This window comes from Leuciscus leuciscus, assembly GCF_965113295.1.
Source record: "Leuciscus leuciscus genome assembly, chromosome: 6".
Taxonomy (NCBI): domain Eukaryota; kingdom Metazoa; phylum Chordata; class Actinopteri; order Cypriniformes; family Leuciscidae; genus Leuciscus; species Leuciscus leuciscus.
Genome location: NC_138730.1, coordinates 23,793,757 through 23,808,236, shown reverse-complemented (window position 1 = coordinate 23,808,236; position 14,480 = coordinate 23,793,757). Strand labels below are relative to the sequence as shown.

The 14,480-nt window shown below is 36.0% G+C and overlaps 1 protein-coding gene and 1 long non-coding RNA gene across 3 annotated transcripts; one reads left to right on the top strand and one right to left on the bottom strand.

The window, feature by feature from the left end:
- On the top strand, positions 1 to 7,202 carry mfsd12a (major facilitator superfamily domain containing 12a). 2 transcript variants are annotated; one of them, XM_082171780.1, is made up of 11 exons: positions 2 to 656; positions 1,122 to 1,332; positions 1,632 to 1,764; positions 2,286 to 2,492; positions 2,687 to 2,779; positions 2,885 to 2,977; positions 4,315 to 4,485; positions 4,701 to 4,795; positions 4,950 to 5,080; positions 5,208 to 5,258; positions 6,014 to 7,202. In XM_082171780.1, the coding sequence occupies exons 1-11, from the start codon at positions 386 to 388 to the stop codon at positions 6,088 to 6,090; spliced, it is 1,533 nt and encodes a 510-aa protein (XP_082027906.1). In that variant the 5' UTR covers positions 2 to 385; the 3' UTR covers positions 6,091 to 7,202. The 2 variants fall into 2 exon arrangements, with proteins under 2 accessions (XP_082027907.1, XP_082027906.1); XM_082171781.1 differs by lacking the exon at positions 5,208 to 5,258 and having other exon boundaries at positions 1 to 656.
- Positions 6,874 to 12,609, bottom strand: LOC309500218. Its single transcript, XR_014206502.1, has 2 exons — positions 8,800 to 12,609; positions 6,874 to 8,721 (listed from the first exon to the last, which is right to left on the bottom strand). It is a non-coding gene; the product is annotated as an uncharacterized lncRNA (long non-coding RNA).
- Positions 12,610 to 14,480: the final 1,871 nt, after the last annotated feature.

Sequence of the window (14,480 nt, the reverse complement as noted above, 5' to 3'; positions counted from 1 at the left end):
GCTTAATACGCACGTGATAACAACACGAATCGAAAATAACAAGACGCTATGCTATACTAGCTCTTTTGCACCAGACAAATTCAGCATTAACCATGTTGCATATGATCTTTACCAATATGTCATTTAAAAGTGTAAGTCTCAATCGATGAAAGAGAATGATGACGTTTTATTTCGAGCCTTGTCCATCGTGACTTATTTGCAAAGTCAGCTGACCAAAACCATAGGAACTGCTGTTACAACTGTTATGGACTGACCTTCACACTAGCTGCTAGTAGACTCGTTCTCTGCAGTGAAGAAGCCGGCACTGGAGAGGACAATATGCAGAGGTGGATAAACGGAAATACACATTTTTAGCCGACTGGGAATTGACTGTATCGCGTTAATCATGCCGGACTCCAGAGAATCCTCTTTACCCGCCGTCAGTCGTCTGAGTTACTCAGTGGGGCATTTTCTCAACGACTTGTGTGCCTCGATGTGGTTTACATACCTGCTGGTGTTTTATCACTCAGTGCTGGGCTTCCAGAACACATATGCGGGTGTGTTGTTGTTAGTGGGGCAGATAGCGGATGGAGTCTGTACACCACTAATCGGTTATGAGTCTGACAGGACACCCGGCTGTGGATCGTATGGGAAAAGAAAAACATGGCATTTAGTCGGTAAGTGAAATCAAATGAACTTTTTTTTTATGGAATATTGCACTATTTATTGTAATATAATTATCCGTAGAGATAATTATTATCTTTTTGTATTCATGTGCCCTCGTAATCTTTGATCAAAGTAACTTTCCATCTCTCTTGCAATTACATATGTTCTCTGATGACGTGTTTACTGGCATTTACTCACGTGAGATCAGAGCAATAGCAACAACCATCCACAAGTCCCGCCCTATATTGAACAATTAATCACATCTTCCGTTTCATGGTGGTAAAAAATTCATGCAATGTTGTTCTGTCATCACCATTGTTGTTTCAGAGCTGTATGACTTTTAAAAACAGATGTCATTGCATATTTTGTAAATGATGACACAATTATTTTGGGTGAACTGTCTCTTTAAGGTTTATTCCATGCATATTACAAGATGTTAATATACATTCTCATCTACTTTCTTTTACCCCACCTAGGGACCTTCAGCGTCCTCCTATCATTCCCCTTTATATTTAACCAGTGCCTGGGCTGTGATCCGAACACTCCACAGTGGGTCAGTCTCACCTACTTTACCCCCTTCATCGTCATCTTCCAGTTTGGATGGGCGGCCACCCAGATTTCCCATCTCTCCCTCATTCCCGAGCTGGTGTCTTGCGAGCATGAGAAAGTGGAGCTCACTGCATACAGGTAAACTCATGCAGCTCTGTGCTAATGATCAAACATTCTTGTGTTGCTTGTTGCAGAACACGAAATCCAGGGGGAGGAGTACTCCTCCCACCTTACATATACCTAAACCTACCCATCTCCACCTCCTAATCCCTAAACCCACCCCTAAACCTACCCATCTCCACCCCTTAAATCTGGATCCAACTCCGCCCCCTGGATGTCATGTACTGCAGTGAGGTGCTACTGTGTTTGGAGGACTTTGCCTGTACTTACCGGTATGATGTCTTAACTTTTTATTGTATTTTGGTTGTATCCCTCAGGTATGCCTTTACGGTGATAGCCAACATTACAGTGTATGCAGTGGCCTGGTTGATGTTTCATTTTCAGACTCAGGACGGAGATGATCCTACCATTACAGAAAACCTTGGCCCTGTTGACATTCCCATTTTCAGAGTGAGTGCTGAACTTTTATTGTGCTGAGGTGAACTCTCGCTCATTTAATCCTGCATTACAAGACACCTAAATTTAAAGACCCTATAAAGTCCAAATTTTTGTGAACATCTATATGCTAATGTGTTCCTAAAAGTAGATGAAACTTTTGAAGGTATTGTGTGTGCCCGTATGTGCACAATAAGACCAAGAATCAAGACCAAAACCAGAAAAGAGACTCAATTTATATGTAATATGCACAAAAATAATGCCTTGCCTTTGCTAGCACCATGCTCTACTGTTTAAGCTACAGGAAATGTCCTTAAGTTAGATGACCCAAAACAGTTCCCTTAGATGTTTCTCTAGATGAGTAGTAAAATGTTGTTAAATTAATGTAATCAACGGTTTATGGTTTTCAGCTGATTTTTATGGACCAGTCTTTTCAGCCTTTGCTTCTGTTGACATTTACCTAGCAGGTTACAAAATGAAGGCCTGGACTAAACAACTCTGACAAGCTTAATGTAGAAATATCTTTTCACACACAGAATCTAAGTCTTGTAGTGGTGTGCATTGGGGCTCTGTTCTCCGTGCTGTTTCACCTGGGCACACGGGAGAAGAGCGCACGTCCCCGTCAGGAGGAGGATGGCTCTAGTCCTGGTGAGCGCCAGTCACTTCTTCACAACGCCACTGTGGCCCCTCCCACTAATCCACTGCAGTGGCAGCATTGGCTGAGACAGCCATCATTCTACCAGGTTAGTAGCCAGTACCCATGTTACTCTTCACTGGCATGGCATTTAATTCCCAGCTTTTGTGAATAATCTGAATAGCGGGTTGAAACACAATGTTGTCACTTCATCACAGTGGTGTGAAATCTTCAGGAAACAGTATTTAGTAACTGTCTGTTATAACTGACTTTAACATCTTCTCTAAACCCCGCTCTATTCAGGTGGCTGTGCTTTATATGTCCACCAGACTGATAGTGAACCTGTCACAAACATATATTTCCATGTATCTCACCTACACACTACTGCTGCCAAAGGTACGACAACTATAGTAATGCTTCACTTTATACCCAGATTAGCATCAGCAACAAAAGCATTGAAGAATATAGACAGTAATCTCTGTTTGACCCTCTGTCTTGCAGAAGTACATAGCCACCATTCCACTGGTCATGTTCCTGAGTGGCTTTGCTTCCTCATTTATCATGAAACCTCTCAGCAAGCTGATAGGCAAATGTGTGAGTATGAGTTTGCATTTCTGTCTTTTGATTGAAATTTAAGCCATAATAACTCTTCCCATTGTTGGAAGTGATTAGCAATACCAGTCAGTATTGCTGTGTCATACTGTACGTGTGATCATTATTTATGAGTTGAGCACCATAAAGTTGTAATTGCCAGTGAGGAAGCGTTTCATTTTTATTTGAGCCCAGACTTTGAGTTGGAGGTGTGCCAATTTAAATACACAGATTGAGCGTCATATACACACCTGATGTGCATCCTTGGCTGTTTTTTTTATTATTATTTTGCATCAGTGCTAGAAAACTTCCTGTCTTGGGCATCCTGAGGTAGAAACAGAAATGCAAATTGAAAATAATTAGCATAGCGGCGGTTCATAACATTTCAAGCAATAGATAGTCATGTGCGTTCGATCTGATATAGTCTGATATACATCTGGAGTGCAAGGATATGAGATGCATTATGTGAATGTTTGGCTAAACTAAAGAGATGTCTTTAATCTAGATTTAAACTGGGAGAGTGAGTCTGAGCCCCGAACATTATCAGACGGGCTATTCAAGAGTTTAGTATACTTCCCTTCTATTCTTAATAAACTGCTGTTGTAATTGGCACAATATATAGCATTTGGAAATGAAAACACTACAGATTAATTCCAGTAGCCCTGATATTTTTGAAGAGTTGAGTGAAATTTGAAGAGTATGTATGACTTTTAAAAACATGGCTTAATGTCTATAGATAAGTAACATAGATGATTATAATTAAAATGTGTAGATTCCACAAGTTTTCAGTGCTGAATATCTTTCATAGATCCTGCTCTTATAATGTATTAACATGACTCTCCTAGTCATTCATTATTTACTTAATAAAAAAAATTTTTTACTCACAATTTTTACCTGATGAAATATTTTAAAGCTTGACAAATATAAAATGACTATGGAATTATAAAATGTTTTAAATGTATATGACTTTTCCAGGTCAGGAAATGACACTTTTAAAATGAAGCTACCACATATATCCAGGTTTTTCAAGACAATTCGATCCCTGATTCTTCAAAGAAAAAAAATATATAGAAGGGTTGAATCAAAATAAGAAATCTTGGTTTAGTTGTTTTTGTGTAGATTATTTAATGCTTGTTTTGTCTTATTATAAGTCATATCAATTCATCTTGAGGCCCCCAGTTGAGAACCTCGCTCTAGACTGTTCTCGCCCATCCAAATTTCAAAGGATCAAATCTGAAAATTAATAAAAGGAAAAACAATTCACTAGACAATTTCATGTACAGTATTGGAAGTTGATACAATATGATTTATACTAAAGTTTCCTTGTTTCTAATTGATAGATGACCTATTTTTTGGGACTGTTGCTGATTCTGGCGTTCTCCTATTGGGTGCTGCTGGACACACACATGGGACAAAGGGTGTACGGGGCAGCGGTCCTGCTAGGGGTGGGGTCTGGCACCATCCTGGTGATGTCTCTTGCCATGACGGCTGAACTCATAGGAGATCAGACAGTAAGTCTTGAGGAACTGAAAACGTACAGCAACCGCTTCAAGCAGTTGTTTTATTTAGTGTATATTAAGCGCTAACAACTTTAACAGTAACAAAACTGAACCAGTAAGAAAAGCAGATGTTTGCAGAAGTGAAAAAGGCATGTGCTTCAAAGGGACTAGTTTCAGAAGTGTTAAAATAGTCACAGGAAACTAACATTTTTTGTTCCTCCTGACAGCAAAGCGGGGCTTTTGTTTATGGAGCTATGAGCTTCACAGACAAGGTGGCTAATGGTCTGGGAGTCATGATCATTCAGGCGCTACACCCCTGCCGGTAAGTGTGTACTTGAATGCATCCATGCATACTAGAATGTAAAGTGAGTAAGAAAGACTGTTTTAATGGCTTAAATTAGATTTTTAGAGTAAAATGTAATTATTATATATATTTTTAATTGAAAGTGTTTATGTGTATGATTTCTCTCATTCAGCACAATGGTTTGCTGTCCGGCCTGCGTGTGGTATTACCACTATGTCATGGTCATCGTCACTGGTGGAGTGGCCGTTTTAGCAGCACTGAGCCTCTCCGCGATCCTTATCTGGCCTATAAAGATTGTGCACTGTAAGAAACTCGACTGAACTATAATTTATGTCTGTCTCACTTGTTTCATGCATACACTTCCTCTTTTTAATAGTATTACTCAATAACATCTTCACCTCATGACTTGACACATTGTTTTGTATTTCAGTATCTAAGCAAGATCATGAGAACAGTTCAATAAACAGCAAAGACTTTAAGGGTGAGGGCCACATGTCAGCATCTAAAATAACTATTAGGAATCAGAGCTAAATGACTTTCTCCTCAAAATACAATCAGAAACCACAATCATCCCCCTTTAAATTAAAGGGGTCATATCATGTGGTCTGTTTTCCTTGATCTTTTGAGATAAAGGATTGTAAGAAATGTCAATTCATATAAATCGGATTTATTCCCAACAGTTTTTCTCTGATAACCAAGTGCTTTGAGGCATATAAGTGGATTTTTTTTTTCATAATAAAAAATGTGATATGACCCCTTTAAAAGTGATTTTTTTTTATTTATAAAAAAAAAAAAAAATCTGTATAATAAAAGGTTGATTCCATACTTATACACCACCGTTCAAAGGTTTGGGGTCTGTAATAATTTAAGGATTTTGCAGTCTGTTATGCTCACCAAGGCTGCTTTAATTTGATCAATAAAGCAACAACAGTAATATTGTGAAATTGTATTAATATTTAAAATAACTGTTTTCTATTGTAATGTATATTAAAATGTAATTTATTCCTGTGATGGCAAAGCTGAATTTTCAGCTTCATTACAAAGTTCAAAAGAACAGCATTCATTTGAAATAGAAACCTTTTGTAACATTATAAATGTTTTTATTGTCAATTTTGATTGTCAAGTTTAATTTGCCCTTGCTGAATAGAAGTATTAAATTCACCCCAATCTTTTGAACAATGGTGTACATGAACTTCTACATGTAATATCTAATATCTGTTTGTATTGGTTTTGTAGATCTGCCTGAGGTGACTGGTCTTATGGGGAGTGATGGAGAGGACTCCGAGAGCTCTGAACAGCCTTCAGTCGACTGAACGCGCAGCAGACGCAGAGATTCTTCAGCTCTGATGCAGAGAATTCTGGTTTACACTTACAGTGATGAAGGTTAGAGTTAAAATCAGGTTTTGGTTCAGAATAATCTTTCACACTGACAATATTTGCTAATTAAGTCAATAGAGCGGTCACATCTTGACACATTTCTACAATACAGATTCACTACAAGACAAGGATGTGGTGAGTTCATATTTAGAAGTGATTGGTTAATATCGCTCATCTTTTCTATTATGGTTTTTTATTTCTTAAAAATAAAGAAGTTAAGTTAAGTTCTCACTTAACCCAGCAGTCTTTATAGACTGACACTTTATAAAGGGACAAACTTTTTATTATGCACATTATATCATGTTTATTATTTCAGAATTGTTTTTATTTATGATTATAAATTTAGTTCAGTTATTTAAATCAAACCTATGACAATAAGGGAATTTGTACGTGCCATGAAGGCCAATGCAAGACGGCGCACATTTTATGATGGATGCATCATTCCAGATAACACTTAAAATGAATCCATCTATCTTTTCCATAAGGGAATTCATGAAAAAGGGAAGAATTGGTCTTTTAAATCAGGGATATAAAGCCATGTGTTGTCATTTCAAGGAACATGTTCTGATGTGAGATATGTGGGGTTTTGCTGTTAGGGACCAGAGAGCCAATGATGTGCATTTTCCCCTATAACCATTCTTGTATATTTTTATATATATGTATAATTTTGGTTTTCATATGCAAGACAATTGTGTCTGACATGTGTTCTGTTCATATGATTTACTGAACAGAATAAATGTTCTTTGTGAACAGACATATCTGTATCATTGTAACCTGTCTTTGAAAGTAGTTACTCATTAGCAGGAATGCAGTGTCAGTGTGAGTAGATGTAACATCTGGTCAGCTGATTTTGTGTAATGCTTGGGACTTTAAACACTCAAAATAACTCATAAAAGCTGTTGCTCAGATGTAGCTGAAATGAATTAAATGTATTATAATGGAAAGGAATCAGCAAAACCAGGATGTTTATAAAAAGACAATATTTGTATTTTATTATCTTTGACGTCTTGTTTAAATTGACTTTTAAATAAAAGTGTTTATTTCTTAATTATACAGTGTCAGTGATTAATAGGACGCACAAAAACAAGTAATAAAGACTGCATATTGCGGATCTGTTAAGAAATTAATGTACTTTGATTCTACAAGGATGCATTAAATAGTTTAGACACATTTAACTAATTTTACAAAAACGTTTTATTTAACGTTCTATTCATTAAAGAATCCTGAAAAATATAGTTTATAATTATATAGTAATACAATTCATTTATAGTAATAAAATATTAAAATAGAAAACAGTTCTTTAAAATTGTATCAATATTTTACATCATTGCTGTTTTTACTGTTGTAGGAGCCACATGTAATGATTGTTCAACCACTAGATGGCAGTGTGCACCAGTGGTGTAGGTGTGGTCACCTGTTAATAATATCAAGCCAAGGTCAACTGAAAGCATAGCTGCACAACCACCCACTGATGAAGCACCAACACACAGTGAGCATTATGAATATGAGTAGTGAAAGAACTAATGCCTACTAACTGGGAGGATGAGGGATAGGTGAATGCTACTGTCAGATCAAATGCGGTGAGATTAATGTATATTAGCATTAACTAGATGAAAAAGTTTGTAGACAAACTTTAAGTTGGCATGAAAAAGCCTTGCCAGAAAGTTTGAAGAATTTTTAAAAGCTTGAAGTTTGAAGGTTTTTAGTTTTAATTAGTTTAAGTTTTAGTTTAGTAGTTTTAAACGTTTGAATGTTTTCAGTTTTAATTAAAGTTTTAGTTTAGTAGTTTTAAAAGTTTGAAGGTTTTCAGTTTAGAAATATTAGATAGAATGTAAAATGAGTCTTGATGGATTAGAAATAGTACATAGAATGGCAGCTAATGGAGTCTAATGAGCCTCTCCAACTGTCAAAATTTGAATTTAGTTTGAAGTTAGAATGAAAGAAAGAAAGAAATATAGTTTGTACCAAAGTTTGAAGAAGTTTTAAAAGCTTGAAGTAGTAGATAGATGGATAAAGTTAGAAAGAAATATAGATAGAAAGAAATATAGATTGATAGATAGATAGATAGATAGATAGATAGATAGATAGATAGATAGATAGATAGAAAGAAATATAGATAGAAAGACAGAAAGAAAGATAGTTTGTACCAAAGTTTTAAGAAGTTTTAAAAGCTTGAAGTTTAAAGTAGTGTATAGATAGATAAAGTTATAGAAAGAAAGATAGTTTGTACCAAAGTTTGAAGAAGTATTAAAAGCTTGAAGTTTGAAGGTTTTTAGTTTTAATTAGTTTAAGTTTTAGTTTTGTAGTTTTAAAAGTTTGAAGTTTAGAAATATTAGATAGAATGTAAAATGAGTCTCGATGGATTAGAAATAGTACATAGAATGGCAGCTGATGGTGTCTAATGAGCCTCTCCAACTGTCAAAATTTGAATTTAGTTTGGAGTTAGAAAGAAAGAAAGAAATACAAGATAGATAGATAGATAGATAGATATAGTTAGAAAGAAAGAAAGAAAGAAAGCTCAAATGAGTCTCAATGAATTAGAAATAGTACATAGAATGGCAGCTGATCTAAATCTAATGAACCTCTCCAACTGTCAAAATTTGAATAGGCAGTTGAAGTTTAAATAGTCTTGGCCCAGTTTGAACATTCCGCAATGAAAGTCTATGGGATTTTTCCAAGTTTTTATCAGCAATTTTAGGAAAACAGCAAGTCTGATCAGTCTAAATAGATAAAGCAACTCGAGTCAGAACAGTTTGAAGGTCTAGTCTGAGTTTAGTGGTTGTAGCTTGAACAGTTTAGGAGGAGTTACGTGGAGAAATTTAGTCTAAGAAGAATGATAATAATCTTAAGTACAATATCAGTAAGTTGGCTTTTCCAATAAGACTATGTAGTACTTTGTACTTTAGAGAAAAAGGTAACTAGTCCTCAGGTGCAACTTCAACGATGACAACGTGAAAGAGATTCTGACGCAATTGTCGCGCCCATGCGAGCCTGTCCGTATTTGCATACTTCGCGACAATTGGCCAGCTGTTATAGACTTGGCCAGAATTGGCCATTCTATTGTTATAGAATTGGCCAGCTGGCGTTCAACAAAAGTGGAGAAGGGAGGAGTTCCCGCAGCGTAGCTACGCAATGTCTCGTTCCCGCCTCTCAGGGAACCGAGGTTACGATAGTAACCGGAGACGTTTTATTGCTTAAAAATATGATAATCATACAAGCGTCTTTTGCTGATGTCATTTCTCTTTATAAAACAGTGTGGGTAATGTGTATGGTTGCAAAAATTAGCAGGATATGAGATTTTTCATTATCCAAAGTTCATTTGTTTTTTAATGTGAAAAGCATTTCAGTTACACCTCTGATCTATTCATCTCCTGTCATGTACAACACAACTCACAAATGCCCACGGGAAAATCCCACCGAAACATTTATTAATAACATCTTTGTTTTGAAGCCTAGGCAATATATCAAAACCATACGTTCAGCTGTATCCTATTAAGGAGCAATTATCACTAATTGGAACAGCATTTATAGAAATCACTGTGAATTATCCATTGTGTTATTGTGCAACAATAGATTGTTTCAGTGACACTGTAATGCACAGCGGTGACTTTTCTCTTGGAGTTTTAAACAATAACTGTTGTGTTGAAGTTACGTGTCAGTGCAGATGCAGCCTATTTTTTTTTTTTTTTACAAGAAGATTATGGGCCGTTTCACACACAACGCGTTTTTGCTGTTAAACACGAGACGCATGCACAACGTCTAGAGTGTGTTTACATTGAAAAACAGTGGCATGGAAAAACGCGTTCTGTGTGAATGGTGACACTGGTCCCTATGAGTTGGTAACCTTAATAAGTATAGTATTCCGGTTTCATTATATGTGCAGCAGAACTGCTATTAAAAGCCCTAGTAACAGTAGAACATACAAAATACATTAGTTTGTGCCTCCCGCAGCTCTTAACTCCTGCTGTTTAATTCAGACCAGAATCATGGCGTAATCTGCTACTCATTAGGGACAAATCTGTTTGCAATGAAGAGCAAATCTAAAGGAAAGCCATTTTTTTTCACTTGCTTTATTTGCATATAGCCTATTGCCTTGCAGGTCAACCAGTGTATTTCTAATATGCTTTGTGAAATAATACTAGACTTCTCCCTGAAGATCGGGAACACTCTCTAAAGTAAACTACTAATGATGCCATTAATCACTGCTTTCTTCCTTTCACCCAGCTTTTCAAGATATTCTGTCTTTTTAGGCTAAATATAGAGGTTTTATTCTTGCCTTATTCAGCCAAGTTTACTGAACATTTAATTTATTATGTTGGAAGCTGAGGCAACGTTGTGATTTAAGACGAGTTTATAAATAAGTTTTTACTCATACTCAGTTGTGTCAAGTCAAGTGTAGATTTTCTCCGGTATTTATTATTCTTTTGGACTTATGCCTTTGACAGGGATGGTTGAACTTTCTCTTAATGGCCATTGGGGGGTGCCAGAACTGCTTGTTTATTAAAGCTGGCATATCCTGATTTCAACCTTGTGTAGACATGACAGATCTCTGTCCAAAATGGGTAGATAAAATAGGAGAACACGATAAAAATGTTAATCAATGAATGCATTGTCCAGGTGCACTGCAAATATGAGTGAGTTCAGGTAAATTGGGCCATGTTTTAAATTCCCAAAAAAGTTTTTTCATTTCTTTAAATAAACGCTGAGAAGAAAAAACTGTCAATGCAATATTTATCTTTTTCATGTGGTTTACCTTGATGTACTAAAATAAGTTAAATGGAAATAAAATAAATAAAACTATAGACATTTAAAAAACTAATACAAATGACAAAAACCTTTTTAAAAAAAGGACAAATAAAAACTAATTCAAAAATATTAGTGAAAACTTTAGCATCTCAATGATTCTAAATAACACATGCATCTAAAGTCTATAAAGATGTTTTGATATGTGAGTTGGCTGGATCATAAGGTATATATTCTCAATCTTTTAAATATAGGCTCACACACCTTGGATAATAGTGTTTTCTTGATCATGTGTTATCGGAATTGAAGCACTTAATCTTCGGCATATTCTCACAGCTGACAAGAACGGGCTTGTTTTTCCCTCTCCTGTTAAAACACGACATTTTAAAACCTTTTAGTCAGATGGCAAGCAATGCTCTGTTGGATAAGAGAAGGGTAAAATCCAGGAGGTGAAACCACAGAGAGATAATAATGCTGGTGTGGTTTTTATTTGGGGGAATCCCAGAGGCCACAATCACATCCATATTGGCAGCAATCAAACATCTAGCAGGTCCTAAACATTTACTGCACATACTCATTAAAGATGATTAAAAACATCATGGAGAATGGATCAGACAGGTTTATATGGTAAGGGACATTTAAAGACTCCACAGCCTAATTGAAAACAACAACAGGAAATAGAACCTGTTGTTGCTGTAAAAAACAAACATCTGTTAAAGAACAAAAACTTAACCAATCCAACGGTTAGAATGAAATCGAAATGAATAAAGTAGACCCGATAAATAAAAAAGAAAGGATTTGACAACAAAAGGCCTAAATTAATGAAACTAATCAGCCTAAAACAGATGGAAACTTTGCAGAGTTTATTTTCCCTGTTCTGTTTGGTTTTTTTATTTTGACAAAAAGTTACAATTTCTTCTGATCAAACATTTGGTGCATAAAACTTCTGATTTATTACTTGTTTGTCTTTTCAGAAACTAAGTAACAGTCACTAGAATGTTTCAAGTTCAAATAAATAGAATGTTTCAAAGTTTAAATAATTGGAATGTTTCATTGTTTAAAGTTTTAATAAACAGAATCTTTCAGTTTCAGCACTGCAAATATAGAAGAACTCAATTTTGACTTCACATTTAGATTTGTTGGTTGAACCCATGTAATGAGGTGAGTGATAAAACTTCATCAGCAATACATGTAACAGTTGTCATCTTCATTTATTGTTCTCCGGTGTATCAATCAGTTCACTCAGTGTTTCCAATGTTTTATTACTATTTTAAAAAAATGGTTATATTAATTTATTTCATCATATTACATCATCTGGCACTTTAAAAATGTGTCTGTTTATCATCCATCAGGCTAATTTGTCCAAGGCTATAAATGTTTGTTTTTACATCCAGAGACAATCAGTGTGGATGAAGTACCGATCCAGAAGGAACACCATAGACTTTTAGGGTCAGTTCTTCAAAAGTCACTGTGCAAGTGTCACAATGTGTAAAAACAGCACTGGTTTGGGCTGAAAGGCAACTACAACTTAACTGAGGTTCACCATAATTCAAGAAAACATATATATGTCAGAAATCGCATACTTCCCTAATCCCATATAGGCAAAAACAGTATGTGACAAAAGTCAGAATTAACACTATGAAATTGTAGGCAAAAAGTACCCGGATGACCTACTTCTTCCAGCGAGATTCTGAAGTGTGCATAAGATGGACACTTTAACTATCCCATGAGGCCACGGGAGATAATTTGCCAATGGCAGTGAATTGGTAGGTCACATGATAATGAAAACATGGTGAATGTAGAATGTCCAGATTACATTCGTACTACACACATTTCTATATAGAACATACTTTTTTTTTTTAGCTGCTGTGAAGTAATTTTTCAAAATAAGTTCCTCAAGAGAGAATGTGATTTCGGATGCAGAAATCTGTGAATTGCTATAGGCTCCCTTCCATGTTATGATTAAAACAGATGTCCTCATCAAAATGTAAGAGAATTTAACTATGAGAATTAGAGAACTTGTATAAAGTAGCTTTTTATAAATTTAAGTCGATTTAGCAAAAAAGTGGAAATTATTATTAATTAAATGTATTTAATTAAAATTACAAATAAAAAAGCACTTTTAGGCAAACTGTCATGAGAGAGTGATTGGCAGTGACTGACCCTGTAGAAAACAAGTTGTCAATGCCACATCAGTTGTTATGGAGTGAGGCAGCTCTCTCCTTTAGCATACTGGACCTCTAACCACCAGAGCCTGGGAAAAACATGAACTTAGTGGTTCTTTCCAAGAATGACATGTATTCATTCCCCTTCTTTAACATGATTCAGGCCCCAAGGCTTGATTATCAATGACTAACACGGTCATATTTCCAATGGTTGATTTGTGGAGAATCTTTTTGGACCATGTTGGTGCCATATGTTACAAATTGAAGCCAGAATTCAACATTCAATGCTAAAATATGCTACAAACAAAAACACAGGGAAATTAACTGGAATATGTCCATGAATAACTAGACAAATGTATAATGAAATAAGTCTTTTTAAGCTTTGGATAATATCTAACTCTGTAGAGATTCAACAAGAGAGTTTTGGATTTGGTCAGGCATATCTGTGTCATCTAACGTCTTTGATGTGATTTAGTGTCAGTGCTGGCTGGAACCGACGTGTTTTATTCACTGTGGCTGTGGCAAATGGATAAAAACGAGTGGGAGACAGAAAAGGAGAGATAGAGGGACATAGTGTGCGAGAGAGGAAGAGAGAGCATGCTGCCACTGGATCGGTCACACCCACCACGTGTGTTGTGTTTAGACAGCTGCTGTTCAAATGACCTGCCTGTGGACAAGAAACATGCACTCCACATAGCCGTAAATCATCTCTATTATGGAGTCGGTAAAGCTTGCAGAGATCTCTGCAGAGCACTTACATAATAATAATTGTCTCTTCAAAGTATAGTACCGTATTATTCTCTGACACGCAAACCTACCTCATTTGATTGGTTTGACAACTCTCTAGGTGCTTTAAGCTAGCTTTTCAGTACTGATGTTTGGACCATCAGAAATTGCTTTTAAACAAGAGTTCAATAAACATGTAGTTGATATTAAGTAACTTGCCTTTTAGACAGTAATGCAATAGTTCCAAAAGAAAGTACAGTAGCAGAAACAACAATCGTGCGAGAGTGTTTCTGAACGAATCGGATAAAGACATAGTAGGTCGCCACCTACTGGCATAATGATGCACCTGCAGAAAGAGTTTATGTAAAGAATCTGCTAATCAGATTCGAGGACTGGAACTTGATGATGTTGGATAAAATGTCTCCAGTCACTAACATAACCTCCCTGAAACGAGGGATCGAGACGTTGCGCCATCCTATGACGCTATGGGGAAACATCTTTCTCCTTGAAATACTGAAGCCTGATTGGAAATAACGCTGTTGCACCGCAATGGCCAATGGCATTCAATGTAACAGGTCTGTGAGAGCCGGAATTCCTACTGGTTGGTAGGTGATCAAATACTTATGTCATGCAATAAAATGCTAATTAATTATTTAAAAATCATACAATATTATTTTCTGGATTTTTGTTTT